General features: G+C 39.1%; 1 protein-coding gene across 7 annotated transcripts in view; it reads left to right on the top strand.

The window, feature by feature from the left end:
- Positions 1-18,127, top strand: part of ap3d1 (adaptor related protein complex 3 subunit delta 1) — a 35,599-nt gene extending 17,472 nt beyond the window's left edge. Inside the window, exons 12-33 of one of the 7 annotated variants that reach the window (XM_017477895.3) lie at positions 527-672; positions 1,068-1,216; positions 2,181-2,411; positions 2,648-2,879; positions 3,322-3,467; positions 3,759-3,900; positions 5,218-5,289; positions 5,383-5,458; positions 5,938-6,134; positions 6,229-6,302; positions 7,183-7,345; positions 7,996-8,142; positions 10,867-10,920; positions 11,555-11,653; positions 11,774-11,935; positions 12,609-12,656; positions 13,272-13,461; positions 14,117-14,205; positions 14,298-14,383; positions 14,486-14,607; positions 14,823-14,902; positions 15,517-18,127. In XM_017477895.3, coding sequence (XP_017333384.1) covers positions 527-672; positions 1,068-1,216; positions 2,181-2,411; positions 2,648-2,879; positions 3,322-3,467; positions 3,759-3,900; positions 5,218-5,289; positions 5,383-5,458; positions 5,938-6,134; positions 6,229-6,302; positions 7,183-7,345; positions 7,996-8,142; positions 10,867-10,920; positions 11,555-11,653; positions 11,774-11,935; positions 12,609-12,656; positions 13,272-13,461; positions 14,117-14,205; positions 14,298-14,383; positions 14,486-14,607; positions 14,823-14,902; positions 15,517-15,612 — 2,801 coding nt within the window. In that variant the 3' untranslated portion in view covers positions 15,613-18,127. Of the gene's footprint in view, positions 1-526; positions 673-1,067; positions 1,217-2,180; positions 2,412-2,647; positions 2,880-3,321; positions 3,468-3,758; positions 3,901-5,217; positions 5,290-5,382; positions 5,459-5,937; positions 6,135-6,228; positions 6,303-7,182; positions 7,346-7,995; positions 8,143-10,866; positions 10,921-11,545; positions 11,657-11,773; positions 11,936-12,608; positions 12,657-13,271; positions 13,462-14,116; positions 14,206-14,297; positions 14,384-14,443; positions 14,608-14,822; positions 14,903-15,516 lie in introns of those variants that run through there. The other 6 variants (XM_047158115.2, XM_047158114.2, XM_017477894.3 and 3 more) reach the window with 6 other exon arrangements.
- Positions 18,128-18,435: the final 308 nt, after the last annotated feature.

Genomic DNA, 18,435 nt, shown 5'->3' with positions numbered 1-18,435 from the left:
TCAAACCATATTCCAGGGTCACATGGCGTACACATTATTGAGACTACTCGCTTAAGGAATCCAACTGCATGAAGCCTTGATCTGCACGATGACTCCTCATTAGCCAGTGATCAAACATTTGTAACACCACTGTGCTCACAAAATCATACAAAACCTCAAGTCCTCGTATGTCTGTGTTGTGTGTGTGTGTGTGTGTGTGTGTGTGTGTGTATATGTTGTCCTGTGTCTTTTCATCTTCTTATGTTTGTGTCCCTATTTGAGTTTAAAAGTGGTCTAGCAATGTAGACTTTTTATAGCGTCTGCACATTTAAAAAAAAATAAAAATTTTGAAACCTTCTAGTTCTATAGTGTCTACAAATGTAACACTGTTTCTACTGATATATTTGCATTCCTTTACTGCAGAAAGGCAATGACTAATTTAATATAGAGATAAACATGTAGAAGAGCAAGTCCTAGGTAGATAAGTGTAAAGCTAGTCTCTTGCATGGACTCTCTTATTCTGTGCTGAGTGTGCTTTCTGTTGCAGTGAAATACTTGGGTCTGCTGGCTATGTCCAAGATCCTTAAGACGCACCCGAAGTCTGTGCAGTCGCACAAGGACCTGATCCTGCAGTGTCTGGATGACAAGGACGAGTCCATCCGACTGAGGGCTCTGGATCTTCTCTACGGCATGGTGTGGCATCCTGTTTATGCCTCTTTATTTGTGTTTCTCGTTGGTTTTAATGTCATTGATTTCAAATTTAGGCAGGTTAGCAGATAAAATGTACCTTTTGTCTCTTTAGCCAACTAAAGATACACACCTAACATAGTCAGAAAGTGTCGAAATACATAAACTTGAGCTTTTACATGAATTAGTCCCTGATTACTAATCATATGTCTAGCGTAAAGTACCGGTTTCATTGTCTGTGGGTATGAAGGGTCTCCCTGATACTTTGGGAAATCCACGCAAAACACACTTCTTGGCAAACCACTGCCCTTTACAAGTAGCTGGTCTGTTTTAAGGTCTGAAGAGCATGAACGACCGTCTGTGTTTTAAGCAGTGCAGTACAATATGTCCCATGTTTGTAGGTCTCTAAGAAGAACCTGATGGAGATTGTAAAGAAGCTGATGCTGCATGTAGATAAGGCTGAAGGCACCACGTATAGGGATGAGCTGCTAACCAAGATAATCGACATTTGCAGCCAGAGCAATTACCAATACATCACTAACTTTGAGTGGTAAGGACGCAGCGCACAACACAACAGAGCCATGGAAGGTTGATCAGATGACACCCTGTTCACTAAATATTTCACTTTTCCACAAGACTGAGAAATACAGCTTGCGATTTTGTTACTTGCTGTATTCGAACTACCACATTCCATATAGTTGCATCATTTATTGACATACTAATTGTCATCCTAGGAAAAAAAAAAAGTGGGTTGGGACACATTGTTCTGCCTGACTGTATGGCATAGCTCACTCGATAACTTCAGTTGGATACAAGAAACTAAAACTCAAATGATGCTCATACTCAAGTTCCTTTTAATGCACGTAGCACTGCTTGACTCTATATTATACAGTTATAGAAGGGAAATGATTTATAATCGCATTATCCGGTGTCACTCTGAAGAGGACGGGTTTCCTTTTGAGTCTGGTTCCTCTAAAGATTTCTTTTTGTTTCTTCTTTCTGCCTCAGGGAGTTTTTCCTTGCCGCATCACCTCTAGCTTGCTCGTTAGGGATGAATGTAAATTCAAACTTTATATCCGGATTTCTGTAAAGCCAGTTTGCGACAGTGTCAGTTGTTAAGTGTTCTTGAATTGAATTGATAACATTCATACTATAAACAGCTTGGAGGTTTCTTATTCACGTCTCTTTACATGAAACTAAATGCCTGTTGAAAAAGTAAACCAGTAAAATAATTTAGGCGTTGCTCCTGCTGTTTACTGTTAACGATATTGTTAACCAGCTTACCAGCCCACAGGCTCCCCCTCCTACTCTAATGGGTACTGTTGTGTTGTTGTGTACACACAGGTGCTCAACCAGAGTACATACAGTTTTGGATTCACAGTAATAGCTGTCGTGTACTGCACTCTCCCCTTGAAAAATGGATTTGAGTCCTTTCAGGCTACTGATCTGAGAGATTTATTTAAGCATTTGTAACTTAATTGGCTCATTGTCTTTCTACTTGTGTATGTTCTCAGGTACATTAGCATTCTGGTGGAGCTAACACGGCTTGAGGGCACTCGTCATGGTCATCTCATTGCCTCTCAGATGCTGGATGTGGCCATCCGTGTGAAGGCCATCAGAGCGTTTGCTGTGGCTCAGATGGCAATGCTGTTGGATAACGCACATCTGCTGACAGGCAACACACAGCGTAATGGCATCTGCGAAGTCCTCTATGCTTCTGCATGGATCTGCGGGGAATTCTCTGAGTATGTCAGATTGTGAACTGGTTGGAGAGTGGTGGTTAAAATTTAAAATATTTTAGGGCTGCAGGTATTATGGCTGTAATGTTGATTAGTTTATGCTTCAAATAAGTTGAACAATGCAAATTAGAATTTTCTTATGTGGGTCTTTTATCAGCAAACTCTTAAACTTTGCTCATAAAATAGTCAGGCTGGGAAATTTTAAGGTTGCCATTTGTAATGCTTTTATGTTTTGTATTTAGGCACCTGGAAGACCCCATGCAGACACTGGAGGCCATGTTACGGCCCAAAGTGGCAACTCTGCCAGGCCACATCCAGGCTGTCTATGTGCAGAATGCTGCGAAGCTGTTTTCAACATTGCTGCAGAAACATGAGGGGACAGAAGACACCCAGGTTGCCCAGGAGGCTGGCCAACTGCTCATAGAGAGACTCCCTGTGTTCGTCCAGAGTGCTAACCTGGAAGTGCAGGAGAGGGTGAGGCCTGAACTCATGTATATTATTATTATTATTATTATTATTATTATTATTATTATTATTATTATTACTATTATTTTATTTTATTCCCCCCCCTACACCAGGGGTGCCTTATCTTAACCGGAAAGGGCTGGTGTGGGTGCAGGTTTTCATTCCATCCAAGCAGGAGCCACACCTGATTCCACCTGTTTAATCAGTTGATCTTGGCTTTCAATAGACTCGGGTGTGGCTTCTGCTTGGTTGGAATGAAAACCTGCACCCACACCGGTCCTTTCCAGATAAGATTGGACACCCCTGCTCTACACAATAGAAATCATAATTGTTACTTCTTTTACTCTGTTGTGACTTACAATATATTACTAAACTGTTATCTTTTGATTTATTATTTTTTTGCCACAAAAAAAAAATAAATCCATCATTTGATTTCTTGGTTTTGTTCCAGGCATCATGCATTCTACAGCTGGTGAAATACATTCAGAAGCTGCAGCAGAAGGATGTGGAAGTAGCCGAGGAAGTATCTGCACTTTTTGCAGGAGAGCTTAACCCTGTGGCTCCTAAAGCTCAGAAGAAAGTGCCTGTGCCTGATGGGTGAGTTTCCTAAGGAGGGGCCACACATACACTGACTTTTCACCCAAATTCTGTAATAAAATATCAATTTGTTAATTTGTTTGAGAGAATGGAATGTGTTGGAAGTACTAAATCAATAATCATATGGGCAGAGAGAAGTTCTTGCCTTCTTTAGTAATATGATAGGAGGGTACATGAATATACCCATGTTTGTCTTTTTTCCTTTATCCACCCATAAGTGAAACTACTTATGCACAGGCCACTATAGTGAGTGCCATGCACTCATTCACAGTGCGATGTTTGGTTTTGCAGACTGGACCTGGATGCCTGGATCAATGAACCTCCATCTGAGAGCGAGTCTGAGGATGAGAAGCCCAAGGCTTTGTTTGCTAAAGAGGAGTCCAAGCACTCTCGACCTCGCCACACTGAAGTGGACGAGAAAGAACTGGCAAGGGTGTGTATACCTGCACTCTAGGCTAATCGCTCATAAGACCAAAACAGTATATCTTGGGTGTTTCTTTTTTCTTTTTTTTGTAGTTGTTTTTGAGAAATGAATGCAGTCTTTAATCATGACTTAGGGGCAGAAGGGATCACCACAGAAATCTGGGTATAAAAACAAAAATTATGGATTTCAAACCTGTGTGTGTGTGTGTGTGTGTGTGTGTGTGTGTGTGTGTGTGTGTGTGTGTGTATCTCCATCTGCCAACAGTAGAATAGAATAGAGCTGTGTATTTTGATTATTTTCACAGCTTAAGTACTTGACAAAAAATTAACTTGTCCGTTTACTCCCAACAGCTGTTACGACTTTATAAATCATGCTGTGTTTGTGCCCTTGACAAGACAGTAGCAATTCTTTGGCTGTTCTGCATAACAAAGCCTCTGTTCTCTCTCTGTCTTCATTTTCACTCTGCATGTGTGTAAATGTGAGGCGATGGAGTGCAGTACTAGTGGAATTAAAAGATTATTGAAGCGTTCAACTGGCACATTCTGGGTTTAATAATAAAAAAAAAAATCTCAAGCTAATTTATTAATCTGGAAGTCTGAAAGCTGCTTCACGCACACCGAGCTAATAAACGTTTTATGAACGTATATAATGCATAATTATAATAATCAGACAGTCCAATGTATAAGGCCAGCCCCCAAGCATTTGGTACATAAATACTATAATAAAACCTTGCTTTTATTTGAAGTCAGTAATGTTCAAAACACGAGAGGGAGTTTACAGTCATGGTTTTGTAAAAGTTTTCCATAAAATGAGCTGGAGGTGCTCTTCAATATATTTGGTGTCTGGAGAAGTCTTGACTGACTTTCTCAACCTGTTGCCACCACCACATCCCCCTCCAGGAAAAGCAGAAGATGAATGTTCTACAGTGACAATGTGTAGCTATATTTTAGCAACATGTTATTTTTGTTCTGTAGCTCTGTCTGATCCGCTAATGACTAACATGCCTGCTTTTAACGCAAACCCCAGTATCCTGGTGAAATTCCCCCATTGGCCCTTATCTATCATGGCCCCCTAATAATTGACTACAGCTCTCTCTCCCCTCCATGACAGCGCTCTATGGCTGCCGTCGCATCATCCAGGTAGATGCTACATGATAGTGGTTTTTGAGGTGATCCCCCCCAATACTATGTAAAGTGCTTTAAGTGTCTATAAAAGTGCTATATAAATCTAAGGTGGTATTATTATTATTATTATTATTATTATTATTATTATTACTATTACTGTATTTTGTGCTAATTCTCCTTCTGCCTCTTTCAACCCAAACAGAGAAGGGAAGTCAGGAAGCAGGAACAAGCCAACAACCCCTTCTACATTAAGTCCTCCCCATCCACTCAGAAGGTACAGCTGATTAAAGAAACAGAAAGATTGAATGTATTGTATAATATGATAAAATGCCTTCATGCCTTTAGTGCTTGTTGTATGTTGATGCAGGTGTATCAGGACACACCAGGTGTAGAGCATATTCCTGTGGTACAGATTGATCTCAGTGTGCCACTAAAAGTCCCAGGTAAACCTGCGTGTGAATATACATTTGTCTCGTATTGAAAAGGTCTAAAAAATTATGCATTTTTTTTATATTAAATAATGCAAATAAAAATATTCATTTTTAAATGTTTAATGGTATCTTGGATAATAAAGTGAGACTACCTTTTTCAAGATCACTCAGCTGGACGTCACTGAATATCACTACTAAATATTCCTTTCCTTTTTCAATGGTATATTTTTGTTTTCATAAGTAGTACATTAATTTCTGTTTTTATTTCACTGAGTTAGCGTGTCACTTTCAGGAGATGGCTATATTGTTGCGCTAACTGCTTCAGTCATCAAATTGTCAGTTTTTTGTTGGTCTTTTTCTTTATTGTGGTTTATACTGTAGATCTGAAAGCAATACTTTAGGAAATCGAAAGTACTGGCTATACATTTGATGACCTCTCTCCTTATTGTCACTTATAATTTTCCACTGTCATACTTTTGCCCCTTTCCCAGGGATGCCCATGTCTGACCAGTACCTGAAGCTGGAGGAGGAGCGTCGGCAGAAGGAGAAAGCAGACAAGAAGAAGAAAGAGAAAAAGAAGAAGAAAGAGAAGCGCGGGAAGGGGAAGAGAGCTGACTCGGGCCCTGAGAGTGAGGAAGATATCACACCTGCTCACCATGTGGACATAGTCACCGAGGAGATGCCAGAGGTAATGCAGACGGTAAACTACACTGAGACTGTAGTGATTCAAAAGGGTAGAATCCTGCATTTGAGTTTTAATATTTGTTCTGATCTTTGTGCAGAATGCCTTACCAAGTGATGATGATGACAAAGACCCCAATGATCCACACAAAGCCCTGGACATTGATTTAGACAAGTATGTGCTGTCTGTATGGTTCAACTAGTCCACTTTCACACACACTTCATGCTAAAACCTGGCATGTAAACTCCATCATTATTCTCTAAGCACTTTGTTACCTTTTCTTTCTTTAAATCATTCCTTAGTGCATCTGTTGATATGAAGTCTCAGTCATGCAGTCGAGGGCACCAGTAAAGGAGGCCCTTAGCCAGTTCACTCTCCTCACACACACACACACCCACACACTTTGATCTGCCTCTTTTGTTTCTGTCTCTTGTGCACACACATCTGTCTTCCTGCCAGTCTGCTTTCTGGTGCTAACTGCAGGTGAGTGCTAGGTCCATAAGCCAGTCTGATTACCAATCCCTGGTTCTTTCCTTCTTTTCTAAATGAAGCGTTGTAGGTATTTGGCAGTAGTAGTTGACCTGGGGACATCTCTGTGTTGCTGATAGTAAAGCACTCATTCAGTTTGATCATCTGTGCTGGTAAATTAGTTGCTGTGATTTCATGGAGAGATTTTCATCTATTGAGGGAATGACTGTTTGTTTATAGCTGCTTCAATATGAGTGACTGCAGTTCCCTGCTCTCCTGACTGTAATTTGAAATATTTCTAAGGCAACACATTATTGCACCAATATTCACGCTGAATGACTGCTTAGTTAAGATTGCTCAACACTCTCGCCAGTTTGTGTTCATCAAGGCTGACCCCTTCGATTTCATTCTTTATTTATTCGGCTTCCTCTTAGCACTGAGGTGTAGAATACTGCTTCCTGCTGCACTTGGCCTAAAAAGTCTAGGACCATACATGAGCCACTCGCACAGAATGTGGATCACTGAGAATAGCGTTTCTGTGTGTGTGTGTGTGTGTGTGTGTGTGTGTGTGTGTGTGTCCTTCTAGGCCCCTGGCAGACAGTGAGAAGCTGCCGGTGAGGACACATCGCCCTGATGCTGTTAAGAGCCCTGGGACAGATGAAGACCGAGAGAGTGTCCGACTGGAGCCTAAGAAGAGGAGCAGCAAGGAGAAGAAAGAGAAGAAGAAGGACAAGGATAAGGATAGGAAGGTATGTTTGATTCAATTTTACTGAGAGTAAGGAGAAAACCATGGCTATGTAGAAAAGGCTGTTGAGTTAATAGATCTTTTATACACAGCACTGTTGATTTTTTTGATTCTGCTTGGTCAGAAGGTATTTAATTTTCTATAAAAGCAGCTCTGACAGTAGTGCCAGCTGTAAGGCAAATCACAGGTTTATATGGATGCACTCATCCTAATATGTTGTTGTTTCTATAGTTACTGCTAATTCACAGGGAGTTGTATGAGTCACTTGTCACAAAAATGGATTGTGAAAGCATGTTTAACTATCATAAACTTTTCAAAAATATCAATGGGAATATATGTAAAATATTTTTCTCATATGAATTCATAGGGGTGCCAGTAATTGCTGCACACCTATATTTAACAAGGATGTATATAATTTGTATGAACCTGTGTTTGCAATTGTTTGATATCCATGAGAGAAGAGTATTTTTGTGAATTTATTTTCACAAGTCAGTTTTTTTTTTTCAAATATCAAAAGGTTAAACAATAAAGACAATTTTTCACAACCTTCTTTGCTCATATTTACCAAGGTGGCAATATTAGTGGAGGGCACTGTATATTCACAATTGATGAGGATATCCCTAAGCCTGTCTGTCCTATGTTTTGTTGTTGCAGAAGAGCAAAGAAGAAGAGAAGAAGAAAAAGAAGAAGAAACACAAAAATGATGTGGAGGAAGAGCCGGTAGAGCCTCACTCAGAAAATCCAGAGCAATCAGAAGAGACCAGCGTGGTGGCGGCCCCACCGACCTCCACATCTACCGAGGTGTGACTTTACAGCAGTTCAGGATTCTTTTATGTTTAGGTTTAGAAGAAGTGTTCCATGGAAAAAGACCTCCGCATTGCAGAGTTTAAAGTTTGACACGTTTTACAATAATCACATCAGAAGAATGTGTAATACATCAGCTACCAAGATCTAATGCCCTTTTGGGCAATTATAACATAAATTAACACTATAAATGGGTTTCCCACCAATAGTGGGATAAGAAACCACAGCCAGTAATAATTTAGGAGCATTTTTCATGTGTATGAATGGTTGTGGGGTATTTATTTATTTATTTATTTATTTATTTATTTATTTATTATAATTTGTTCATAAGAACTTTTAGGAAATAATTTTGTCAACATACATATAATTTTAATAAACAAGGTTCTGTTCTTCTGTTTATGTTTGGTAGTATTTCAAGTGCCAAAATCAATCGATCCCTTCATGTGTATTAACCAATCTGAGATTATTAGAAGTTAAGAACATTTTAATGTATTGTGATTGCTTTGTATTGCCTGCCTGTAATCTCTATGTTCTGTTGAATTTGCCATGGTTATAGGTTTATGTTAAGCACAATAGTAGGTTGTTGATGCTGCATAGGTTCTCATGCATTAGGCCTCTCAGAAAATGTTAAATTTTTTTGCATTTAAAGGAAAAATCCACCCTGAATGTCAAACGATCTTCAATGACGTTCTGAGTTTAACTATATATGCTTTAAATTTTGTTTGCTAATATTGGTCTATATTCATTTTGGCTGATGGTTTTCTACAGTGCATTTCTGCGCCTTGCATTCTGGAGTCTGGCATTTATCTCCCATGCTTCTCTGTTGGATAACTCATTAATGTGCTGTTGAATGTCAGTGAAAAATTGTGCGAAAGGAAGTTCTTGCTCTTTTGTTTATAGTACCTAACAGTGAAATTTGATCATTATCCCTTATGCTTAAGATCGTTGAGAATTCTTCTCCTATCATCCTTTTGTAATTTGTAACTGTGCTCCTGTGACAGCACTGTACTCCTGTGACATCAGAGCAGCACGCAACCACTAACAGTGTAAGGAATAACAAGAACACAGCATATACAGTGCTGTCAGAAAGTATTTGCCCCATCCTGAGTTCTTCTGTTTTTGTGTATGTCTCAAATTAAATAGTTTAAGAAATGGAAATAAAATCTAAGATAAAACAAAGGCAACCTGACTAAACACAAAATACACTTTTCAGATTATAATGTTTTTTACTGAAAAAAAAGTTATCCAATACCAACTGGGCCTGTGTGAAAATGTACTTTCCCCCGTAGTTATTAATTCCCCAAATCAATGAAACTGCATTCATAATAGGGTTCAGCTGGACTAGACACAACCAGGCCTGATTACTGCAAACCCTGTTCAATCAAATCAACACTTAAATAGAACTTTTTCAACAGCGTGAAGTTAAAAGGTCTTACCCAGTAACACACTATGCCAAAGTTGAAAGAAATTCCATAAATGATGAGGAAGAAGGTGATTGAAATACATCGGTCTGGGAAGGGTTACAAAGCTATTTCAAAGGCTCTGGGACTCCAAAGAACCACAGTGAGAGCCATTATCTCCAAATGGAAAAACGGCACAGTAGTAAACCTTCTCAGAAGTGTCGACCTTCCAAAATTCCTCCAAGAGCACAGCAACGTCTCATCCAGGAAGTCACAAAAGAGCCAAGGGCAACATCAAAGGACCTACAGACCTCTCTTGCATCAATAAAGGTCACTGGTCATGACTCCACTATCAGAAAGACACAGGGCAAATATGGCATCCATGTAAGAGTGGCAAGGCATAAACCACTGCTTACCCAGATGAACATTTAAGGCGCATCTGAATTTTGCCAAAACACACCTAAATGATGATCCTCAAAACTTTTGGGAGAATGTTCTGTGGATTGATGAGTCAAAAGTGGAACTGTTTGGAAGACAGAAGTCCTGTTACATCTGCCGTAAATCAAAGACACAGAAGAACATTAGTTATGGTCAAGCATGGTGGTGGAAGTGTGATGGTGTGGGGATGCTTTTCTGCTTCAGGGTTCTGGTCAACTTGCAATAAATTAGGGAAAAATGAATTCTGCTCTCTACCAGAAAATACTAAAGCAAAATGTCCGGTCTTCAGTCCTAAGTTGAAACTCAAGCGCAACTGGATTATGCAGCAAGCCAATGATCCAAAGTGTAGGAGTAAATCCTAGTCCTAGAAATAATTGAAAGACTGATCTCCATTTATTGGAAGTGTTTGGTTGTAGTTATTGCTGATTATTGCGGTTATTACAACCAGATTTCAAGTTTAAGGGGACAATTAGTTTTTCCTGTTGGTGATTTGTGTCGGAGAATTTATTTATTTTGGCTTCAATAAAAAAATTACAAAATAAAAAGTGTATTGTGTGTTTACTCAGGTTACCTTTGTTTTATATTGTATTTTGTTTGAAGATCTAAAACTATTTAGTATGAGATGTACACAAAACAGAAGAAATCAGGATGGGGGCAAATACTTTTCACAATGCTGTTCTAACAATTTGGCATCAAAACCACCAAGCACATCACAAATATTTGTGTGTGTGTGTGTGTGTGTGTGTGTGTGTGTGTGTGTAATATTTCCCTAAGTCCAAATTGATTTAGTTTAAGGTGCATTGACAGCTGTTTGTTTTTTTTTTTTATTGTTTTATTTATTTTTTAATATAACTTATTCTCTACCTTGCCCTTTTTGTTCTAGGCCTCCGATTTGGATTTCTGGCTCTCTAGTGCTGCTGTTCCCCCACCTGCCAAGGTCCGATTTCACCCTCCCTCCTTTCTTTCACATGGTGGTGTCTATTTTTGTTTCTCCTAACAAAAGCCTGTATTTTCATCCTCTCTTCTTGTCAGTGTGCCACAGTCTTACTCTGTCTGAGGTCCCTGAACACTTATTCACAGGGATCGTGGTTATTCATTTCTGGGCTTGCTCTGAGGTTATTACTTGTGTGTTTGTGTCTGTGTGTCTGACCAGCTTTCTTTAACATTGTCTTGTGTCTTGCTTTGCTGTAAACCATATTTTTGCAGTCACGATACCTAGAGGAATGTTGCTGACAATTCTGCTTAATCCAATCTCTCACAAGCAGGTGTTGATCCTGCTGGTAACAGATATAACTTGTATTCCAGTGTTTTAAATTTTTTTATGAGACAATATCATAGGACATTTTATTCCTTACTATTTTAAGTTCTTTCTCCCTTTTCTCAGAGTCGTTTGCAGCATTTTTTCAGCATCATTGCACCTGAACAGTACTGAATCATTTAGGCAGGAACACTGATGCAAGAGCAGACTTGTTTAATATGCATGTTCTCTGTCATACACGTAGATGTGTATTAGTTTGTGATCCAAAACTCACTGCTCTTGTCACCTATGCTAATGTAAACAGTGTTTTCAGGAGGCAACGGTTCCACCATCGGCCCCAGCTCCTGAGACGAGCGTAGCTGCAGCCCCAGATTCTGAATCGGACGAGCCCAAAGATGAAGAACCCGAAGAGGTGGTAGGTCATAAGCTAACTGTACATGATGTTGTACAATCTGCGATTAAGGACGATAAAATGGTAAATATAGCGAGCTTGGGCTGGAAAGTCATTTTGCTCATTCTGCTTCTCATTCAGAAAATGTCTAAACATAAGAAGAAAAAGCAGAAGAAAGAGAAGGAAAAGGATGAAAAGGAGAAGAAGAAGAAAAAGCGCCATCACCATCACCACCACCACAGTGAGGGAGACGGGAGGGACTCGGTACAAAATGGCACCGTGGAAGAGGAGGAGCCTCTACCGGTCAGTCGCTTTCCAACACCTGAACACCACAGTATGGTAACAGTGCAGTGGTGCGATTTAGCAAGGAGCAGTCAGAGCTCTCTCTTGCTCCAATACCGATCGAGTATAAAGACGTGCTAATGGCCCAAGATAAATTTTTGACATTTGTTGGAACATTTGTTTACCTTCATGGAGTTTGTTAAGTAGTTTTAACAAAGCCTGTGAAAATGATTTCTTTAAAAACAAGTAAGGGTTTAATTAAACTGCCAACAGTGAAGGTGAACCAAAGTGTAAACAAAATAAAGCTTTGAAAGGGGAGCCGAAATTGTTAGCGCTCCACTGTTTTAATTTCTGCGTTTCTTCACCACTCTATTTTATGTAAAAGCAGCAGACCTAACATTAAAAAAAAAAAGCATTCACAAGGTTTTAGTTTGGTTACAAGTTAGTCATTTCTGCATTTCATAACCATTGAGTTTATGTAAGAGCAGAACGCATACCACAGAAACACCAATCACAGTATATTATCATCAGACTGACGCTAATTTAAATGCACACTGTCGCATTAGAAGTCATAGTGTTTGCTAGTGGGTTAAAAACTTATTGTCAAGAAAATATGGTATGTGCTGCATAACTGTCCTATTTATTCTTTTACTTCCACGTGTTAACACTGTGTATATATGTTTTATCTTTACAGCCCATGTCAAACTACTGTCTCCTGGCTGAAAACATGTACATTAAAATGGTAAGCTTATTAGTGACTTGGATTCATTGATTTTAAAGGCATATTCATGCACACTGCAGTTCCTAGTATAGTGTAGAATGAAGTCAATTAAGAACCTGTTCATGTGATGAAGTTAGTCTTGCTGACTAGAAATTGATATGTTCATGGTTGCTTATTAATAATAATTAGTGAACCATGTTGCTATGGTAGCCGGTAGATAACCTGTTCTGTTATGGGATTCTGGTGTTTAAATCTTGCCCTGTTCCCTGTCTCCCTTCCCTGTTAAAGATGAAGGAGGATGCTGATCAGGTACTGGCAGATAAAATACAGCTTCAATAAAGAGCGGTTTGTTGTGCGGTGCTTTAGGACACTTGATGTGCTTGATTATGCTTTAAACCTAAAGTGCATTTTCTTCATATTAAATCCAGCAGTGTGTTCCAACATATCTGATAGTACGGCAAATTGTACTCTTTGAATATATTTCCCTTTTCCTTTTAGAATAGGCTTAAGTTCAGTCTCTTAGGAACTTGAGCATGTTCTTTGCAAACTGTTCAGAGTTGTGAGTGTTCTGCTTGCTGAAGAACGTAGGGCTTCATTTCGTCATGCTAAAAGGGCACTATGGCTCTTTCTTCACAGGTGTACGATATTCAGGGAAATTTGCAAGATGGCAGTCAGGTCATGGTGTCTGTCATTTTTGAGAACAAGAGCAACAGTTTCCTGAAGTCCATGGAGTTCAACGTTCTGGACTCCCTCAACTCAAAACTGCAGCGGCCGGCTGGAGCTGGACCTCATGATGGGCTCGTCGTTCCTTTCCAGCTGCCACCAGGTATGACCAAAAATGAAACGTAAGACATGATTGATCTGCCATGCTTATTCATAACGAGATACAATTTGCCACTGTCGTTCTACCCACCATCTTACCTTATAAAGACTGGCTTATACTTCAGTGTAGTTGCGCATAATCATATCTGCATATCTGGAGAGGTACACACTTCCAAAACATCAACAAGATGTCATATGAATCTGCAGTGCCATGTCTCAGGCAAAAGCTCATTGTCTGAGAAGGGAAGTGTGTCCAGTAGCATTGAACATTGGGGTTGAGACCTGAACTATTTAAGGGTCTGCACCCCCTCCACAGGCCTACTTGACCACTCTAGCAGTCATTTCTGAGCTCAGTTGGCTCAAGGTCTACCGAATAACATAAACATCAAACACTTTATTTTTATTTATTTATTTATTTGTTTTACTTTTAATGAACACAAGAAATAGACAGATTTATTTCTCTTTCTATAGGCTACTCACAGCCAGGAACTGCTGTAAATGGTGTAACATTAGAACAAAAGGATTTAGTTACTGGTAGATATTGAGTTCGCGTTGTGCTGTTATTTGAACGTAAAATTGTAGTCCTCAGAAATGAACTGATGGAAAACATCCGAAGCTGAGGTTTTATACTTTGTGGTTTTTGCTCTGATGTTCCGCAGGGGTGTCAAATGAGGCCCGCTTCGTGTTCTCAGTGCAGAGCATTGTCATGCCTCAGAAACTGAAGGGAACCCTCACCTTCATAGTAAAGGTAAAACTCATCTCAACACACACAGTGCACATTTACACAAGGATGACACCCTTCACCAAATTCTATCACCTGACTGTATTTTCCTGTCACAGTCAGAAGATTCTTCAACCCATGAGAAACTGGACTTCAAACTGCACTTTACCTGCACATCATACCTAATCACAACTCCATGCTACAGGTCAGGAGTGAGCAAACACTTTTGAGTAGAACTGAGTCTCGTTTTTTTTTTTTTTGTTAGCCTGGCCAGATTGAATTGAATGGATCTACTTTGTGTAAACAGTGATGCGTACGCCAAGCTGTTGGAGTCCGGGGACTTAAAGAGCAGCTCTCTGAAGCTGGAGGGAGTCAACATGCCTTTCCACCACCTGTTGGCTAGAATCTGCTTCCATCACCATTTCTCTGGTAGGCTTCGGGAAAGCTGGTTTTCAGTTTAATCTCTATACACCACATCTGTAGTGTAGCGATTACAGATAATAATTAAAAATACTGAAGAATTTGTTCAATGCTTCTGGATTTGAAAATATCTCAAAGAGCCACAGCCAGCAAAAGACAGCTCGTATGAAACTTGTGATTTTCCAAAATTCTCATGTACTATCCAATACTTTTTTTTGGAGCAGTTGTGGAGAGGATCGACTCCTGTGCCTCCATGTATAGCAGGTCAATCCAGGGTCACCATGTCTGTTTGCTGGTCAAAACCGTAAGTTCTAAGTTCTGCATTTTTGGTGTATTTTGTGTGTGTGTGTTTGTTTGTTTGCAAATGCTGAGCAGGACAAAACAGTTACTGAAGCTGAATAAATAAGTGAATGTTTAACTTGCTGGTAAATGAGCCTTAATATTTGAGCAATGTTCTTAAATGCTCTAGATGCCCCAAACATCTCAGAAATAATGTTAAGAGCAGTGTAGAGGATGTGAAGTGCAGACAAAACACCAACATGCTCAAAAAAGTTCTGAAACAAAAAAAGACAAGCATGAGGATTCGTACTGTATGTGTGGACTGACAATGAGGTGGAATTACTGCTTAAGATTACAGTAGAATACAAAGTGTTAACCAAGTCTTTTTTAGAGAGCACAAACTAACCATGATAAACACCTAATGCATTCATAACACACAAAACAGCAGTGCACATGCACAGGTTCACACTGTGATGATGATGATGATGATGATGATGATGACGATAACTTTTTCCAAAACAGGTTTCCCCCTCCACACAAACAGTGAAGACACGTGGAAAGCCGAAAACACAAGGAGAATAAAATGTATTTTCCGAAATAACCATACACATGGTCTAACTTTGACTCTCTTGGTCCTAGGCTGACCAGACCGTCTCCATTGACGCTAAATGTGATGAACCGTCACTGCTGGGGAATGTGCTGGACGAGATAAAGCAGACCTTCTCGCAATGCTGATTGTGTCTGAGAGACCAACAGTGCCCTTGACTTCCCTCTCCATTGCCCTCTTGCTGAATCTGACACTCAGAATCATATCACAAACACTGAGGCTGGTTTCCCCTCGTCTCTGCCTACCTTATATTTATTGGAACTCTTGATTCGATTTATCTTTCTCTTTTATTCCTCTCCCTTTTTTTTTTTCTTTCTTTCCCTAGTCTTCCTTGTATGTCAGCCTCAGTCTGGTGTTCGATCTCACTAAGCTTGCCACCCCATTCTGCTCTCTCATTGTCTTAATAGTCTAACTCTCAGTTTATTAACTGGATTTATTTGTTGTTTAATGTTGGTTGATAAGGTTTTTTTTTTTGTTTTTTTTTTTGTTTTTTTTTTTGTTTTTTTTGTATTGTGTTGCATTCTTTCATTTCAGTGTTCTTTCTGCGTCTTTGTTTAATCTTCGAATTAAACTAAAGTTTAGTGTCTTCCTCTTTAGTCTCTGTTTGTGTGTGTGTGTGTGTGTGTGTGCGTTTTATTCTTTTCTCTCTCTGTTAATCCTTTTTCTGAAAGCAGAAACTTGATTTTTTTTTTTAGTTTTATGCCCGAAGCCCCGCCCACCTTTTCTTCTAGCTACCAACCTAAATTTTAGTTCAGCACCATCACTGTCCCACCCGAGTGACTGTAATACACAAGGCTTGAAAGCATGGTTCCAAAAGTGTAACCTAGTGTCCTTTTTGATTGAAAATATGGTTAGTTCTAGGACCATGTTTCAATTCCAGTTCACTTGGACTTGTTACCAACATAACTAATGATCCAGTGTGTGTGGGGAGTTTTTTTTTTTTTTATTTTTATTATTTTTTTTTTAAATAATGGATAACTGATACAGATGTCTATTCTCCTGTCTGACAGAATAAATCAAACACAACACTGTTATGCTTATGTTAGAGTTTTCCACATTATTGTAAAGCATGCAGCTTTACAAGTTTATTACACACTAAATGACACTGTGGAGGTTTGCAATTAATGAACAGTATAACTGTCACATGGGAGAATTATTTACTACAGTCATTACTCCTGCTTGCTGCTTGCTTAAGATCATAACAAGAAACCAGATAAATGTCTCTCTTAGAAGGCTCCACATACATAATGAAGGATTTTGAACTCTAACAATAAGTGACCAAACCAAAAGTATCAGATGAAATAATTTCTTCAGTCAGTATTGTACTTAGTGGTTACTTGTATCTCTCTCTCTCTCTCTCTCTCTCTCTCTCACTATGGTAAGCTGCATATTATTCTGAAATATGCCCTCCACCTCACCTCTGTCTGCATCACTTTTACTTCCTGTAAACTGGACGAAGGCCAGACTTGTACCCGTGTTCTCCTGCTCCTTTGTTCACTTGGCAGTTGTGCTGAATTGCATCTTTTCCAATATTTTTCCCTCCCATATACCTTTTCCCATTGTATTGTACTGCCTAGTCAAGGAACTTGCTCAAATGTAATTCATAGTTTTGTTAACCTGGTGCAGCACTCTGTAGCACACGATTGTAACATCCAGCTGAAACAGGAGGCTGCTCTTCCCAAAGCCCTAAAATTAAGATTTGTTGCACAGTTCTGTTTGATTGAAGAGCTCTATTTAGCATTAATGACTGACTAGCCAGTGGTTTAAGGCTAAAAGCTTCTAGGTTGAAGGCAAATGCTGGCCAATAAGATACAGGCCGTGTTTATATAAATGACCAACCAATAAGGCATGTCCCCGCCCCAAAGTGTGCATATTTCCATAATCATGAGCATGTGTACGTAACTTTGGGTGGCTACGTCTGGATGGAAAGTGTAATCTATACGAACACAGGCTACATACATAGAAGCAACTGTAATTCTTTATTTTTCAAATTAAACTTGCATGAGTAGAAATTGATCATTTTTGTTCTTTTTGTTTAATGACATGCATACAAGCCATCCCTAGCATTCCTTTTTTTTGTTGCAGTTCCTAGTTTTCTTTTATATATAAATATATACAGTATATTAAGTGTAAGTTGGCTTCATCATACTACACTTCGGATTGTACAACGTATTTTTATCTGTTAAGAGAACATACAATTTAGAAAAAAAAATCTTGGAATGGTTTTAAATCTTAAGTTTTGTGTTAAATTATCTCTTATTAGAAGGCCAGGTTTTGTTGATGTTAAAGACATTGAGGTAGGGTGTAACCAGCTCATAAAAGCAGCTCACGTCCTGACACCACACCCCATCCCCAACACCATCTTCCCTGATCAACTGTAGCGAAAATCTTGCTGGATTTTGCTTGCATCACTCAATGTACTCTCAGTGCTCTTCATTTGAAGGTACTGCCTCCTTCAACTATGTCTTTTCTGACTGTATGATGTAATATAATGTTTCAAGAATAAATGAGAATGACCAGTAATTTGCTATTTACATTCCCTTTAACTGAGAGGTTTACCCAGCAGAGTTATGATAGACGTAGGCTGCTGTAGTTTTCTTTTGCTGTGTGACGGTGGTGTACCAATAAATTCCCACTTCTGAACGATTTGTATTCTTTTAAGTTTTTGTTGTCTTTAGGAACATGGAATAATTTATTTAGATTTATTTATATATAATAGCCATCAATGGTCTGCAGAGAGTACTTTAGACATGATGAGGTAGTGACAGAAATAAAATTGATACAATTTTGTTGGAAAATCTACTATTTAACTTAGTTAATATTTAACATGACATACACATTAACAGTTATGAGAATATATATATTTTTAAAAAACGATTGCGTTCCAGTTTGCAGAACATATTTATACCTTATGCCAAGGTGCTCATCTTGCCAGCACCACCAACCAACAA

This window comes from Ictalurus punctatus, chromosome 10, assembly GCF_001660625.3.
Source record: "Ictalurus punctatus breed USDA103 chromosome 10, Coco_2.0, whole genome shotgun sequence".
NCBI classification, from domain to species: Eukaryota; Metazoa; Chordata; class Actinopteri; order Siluriformes; family Ictaluridae; genus Ictalurus; species Ictalurus punctatus.
The sequence above is the reverse complement of the archived record's forward strand: the minus strand, read 5'-3'. Positions and strand labels throughout refer to the sequence as shown.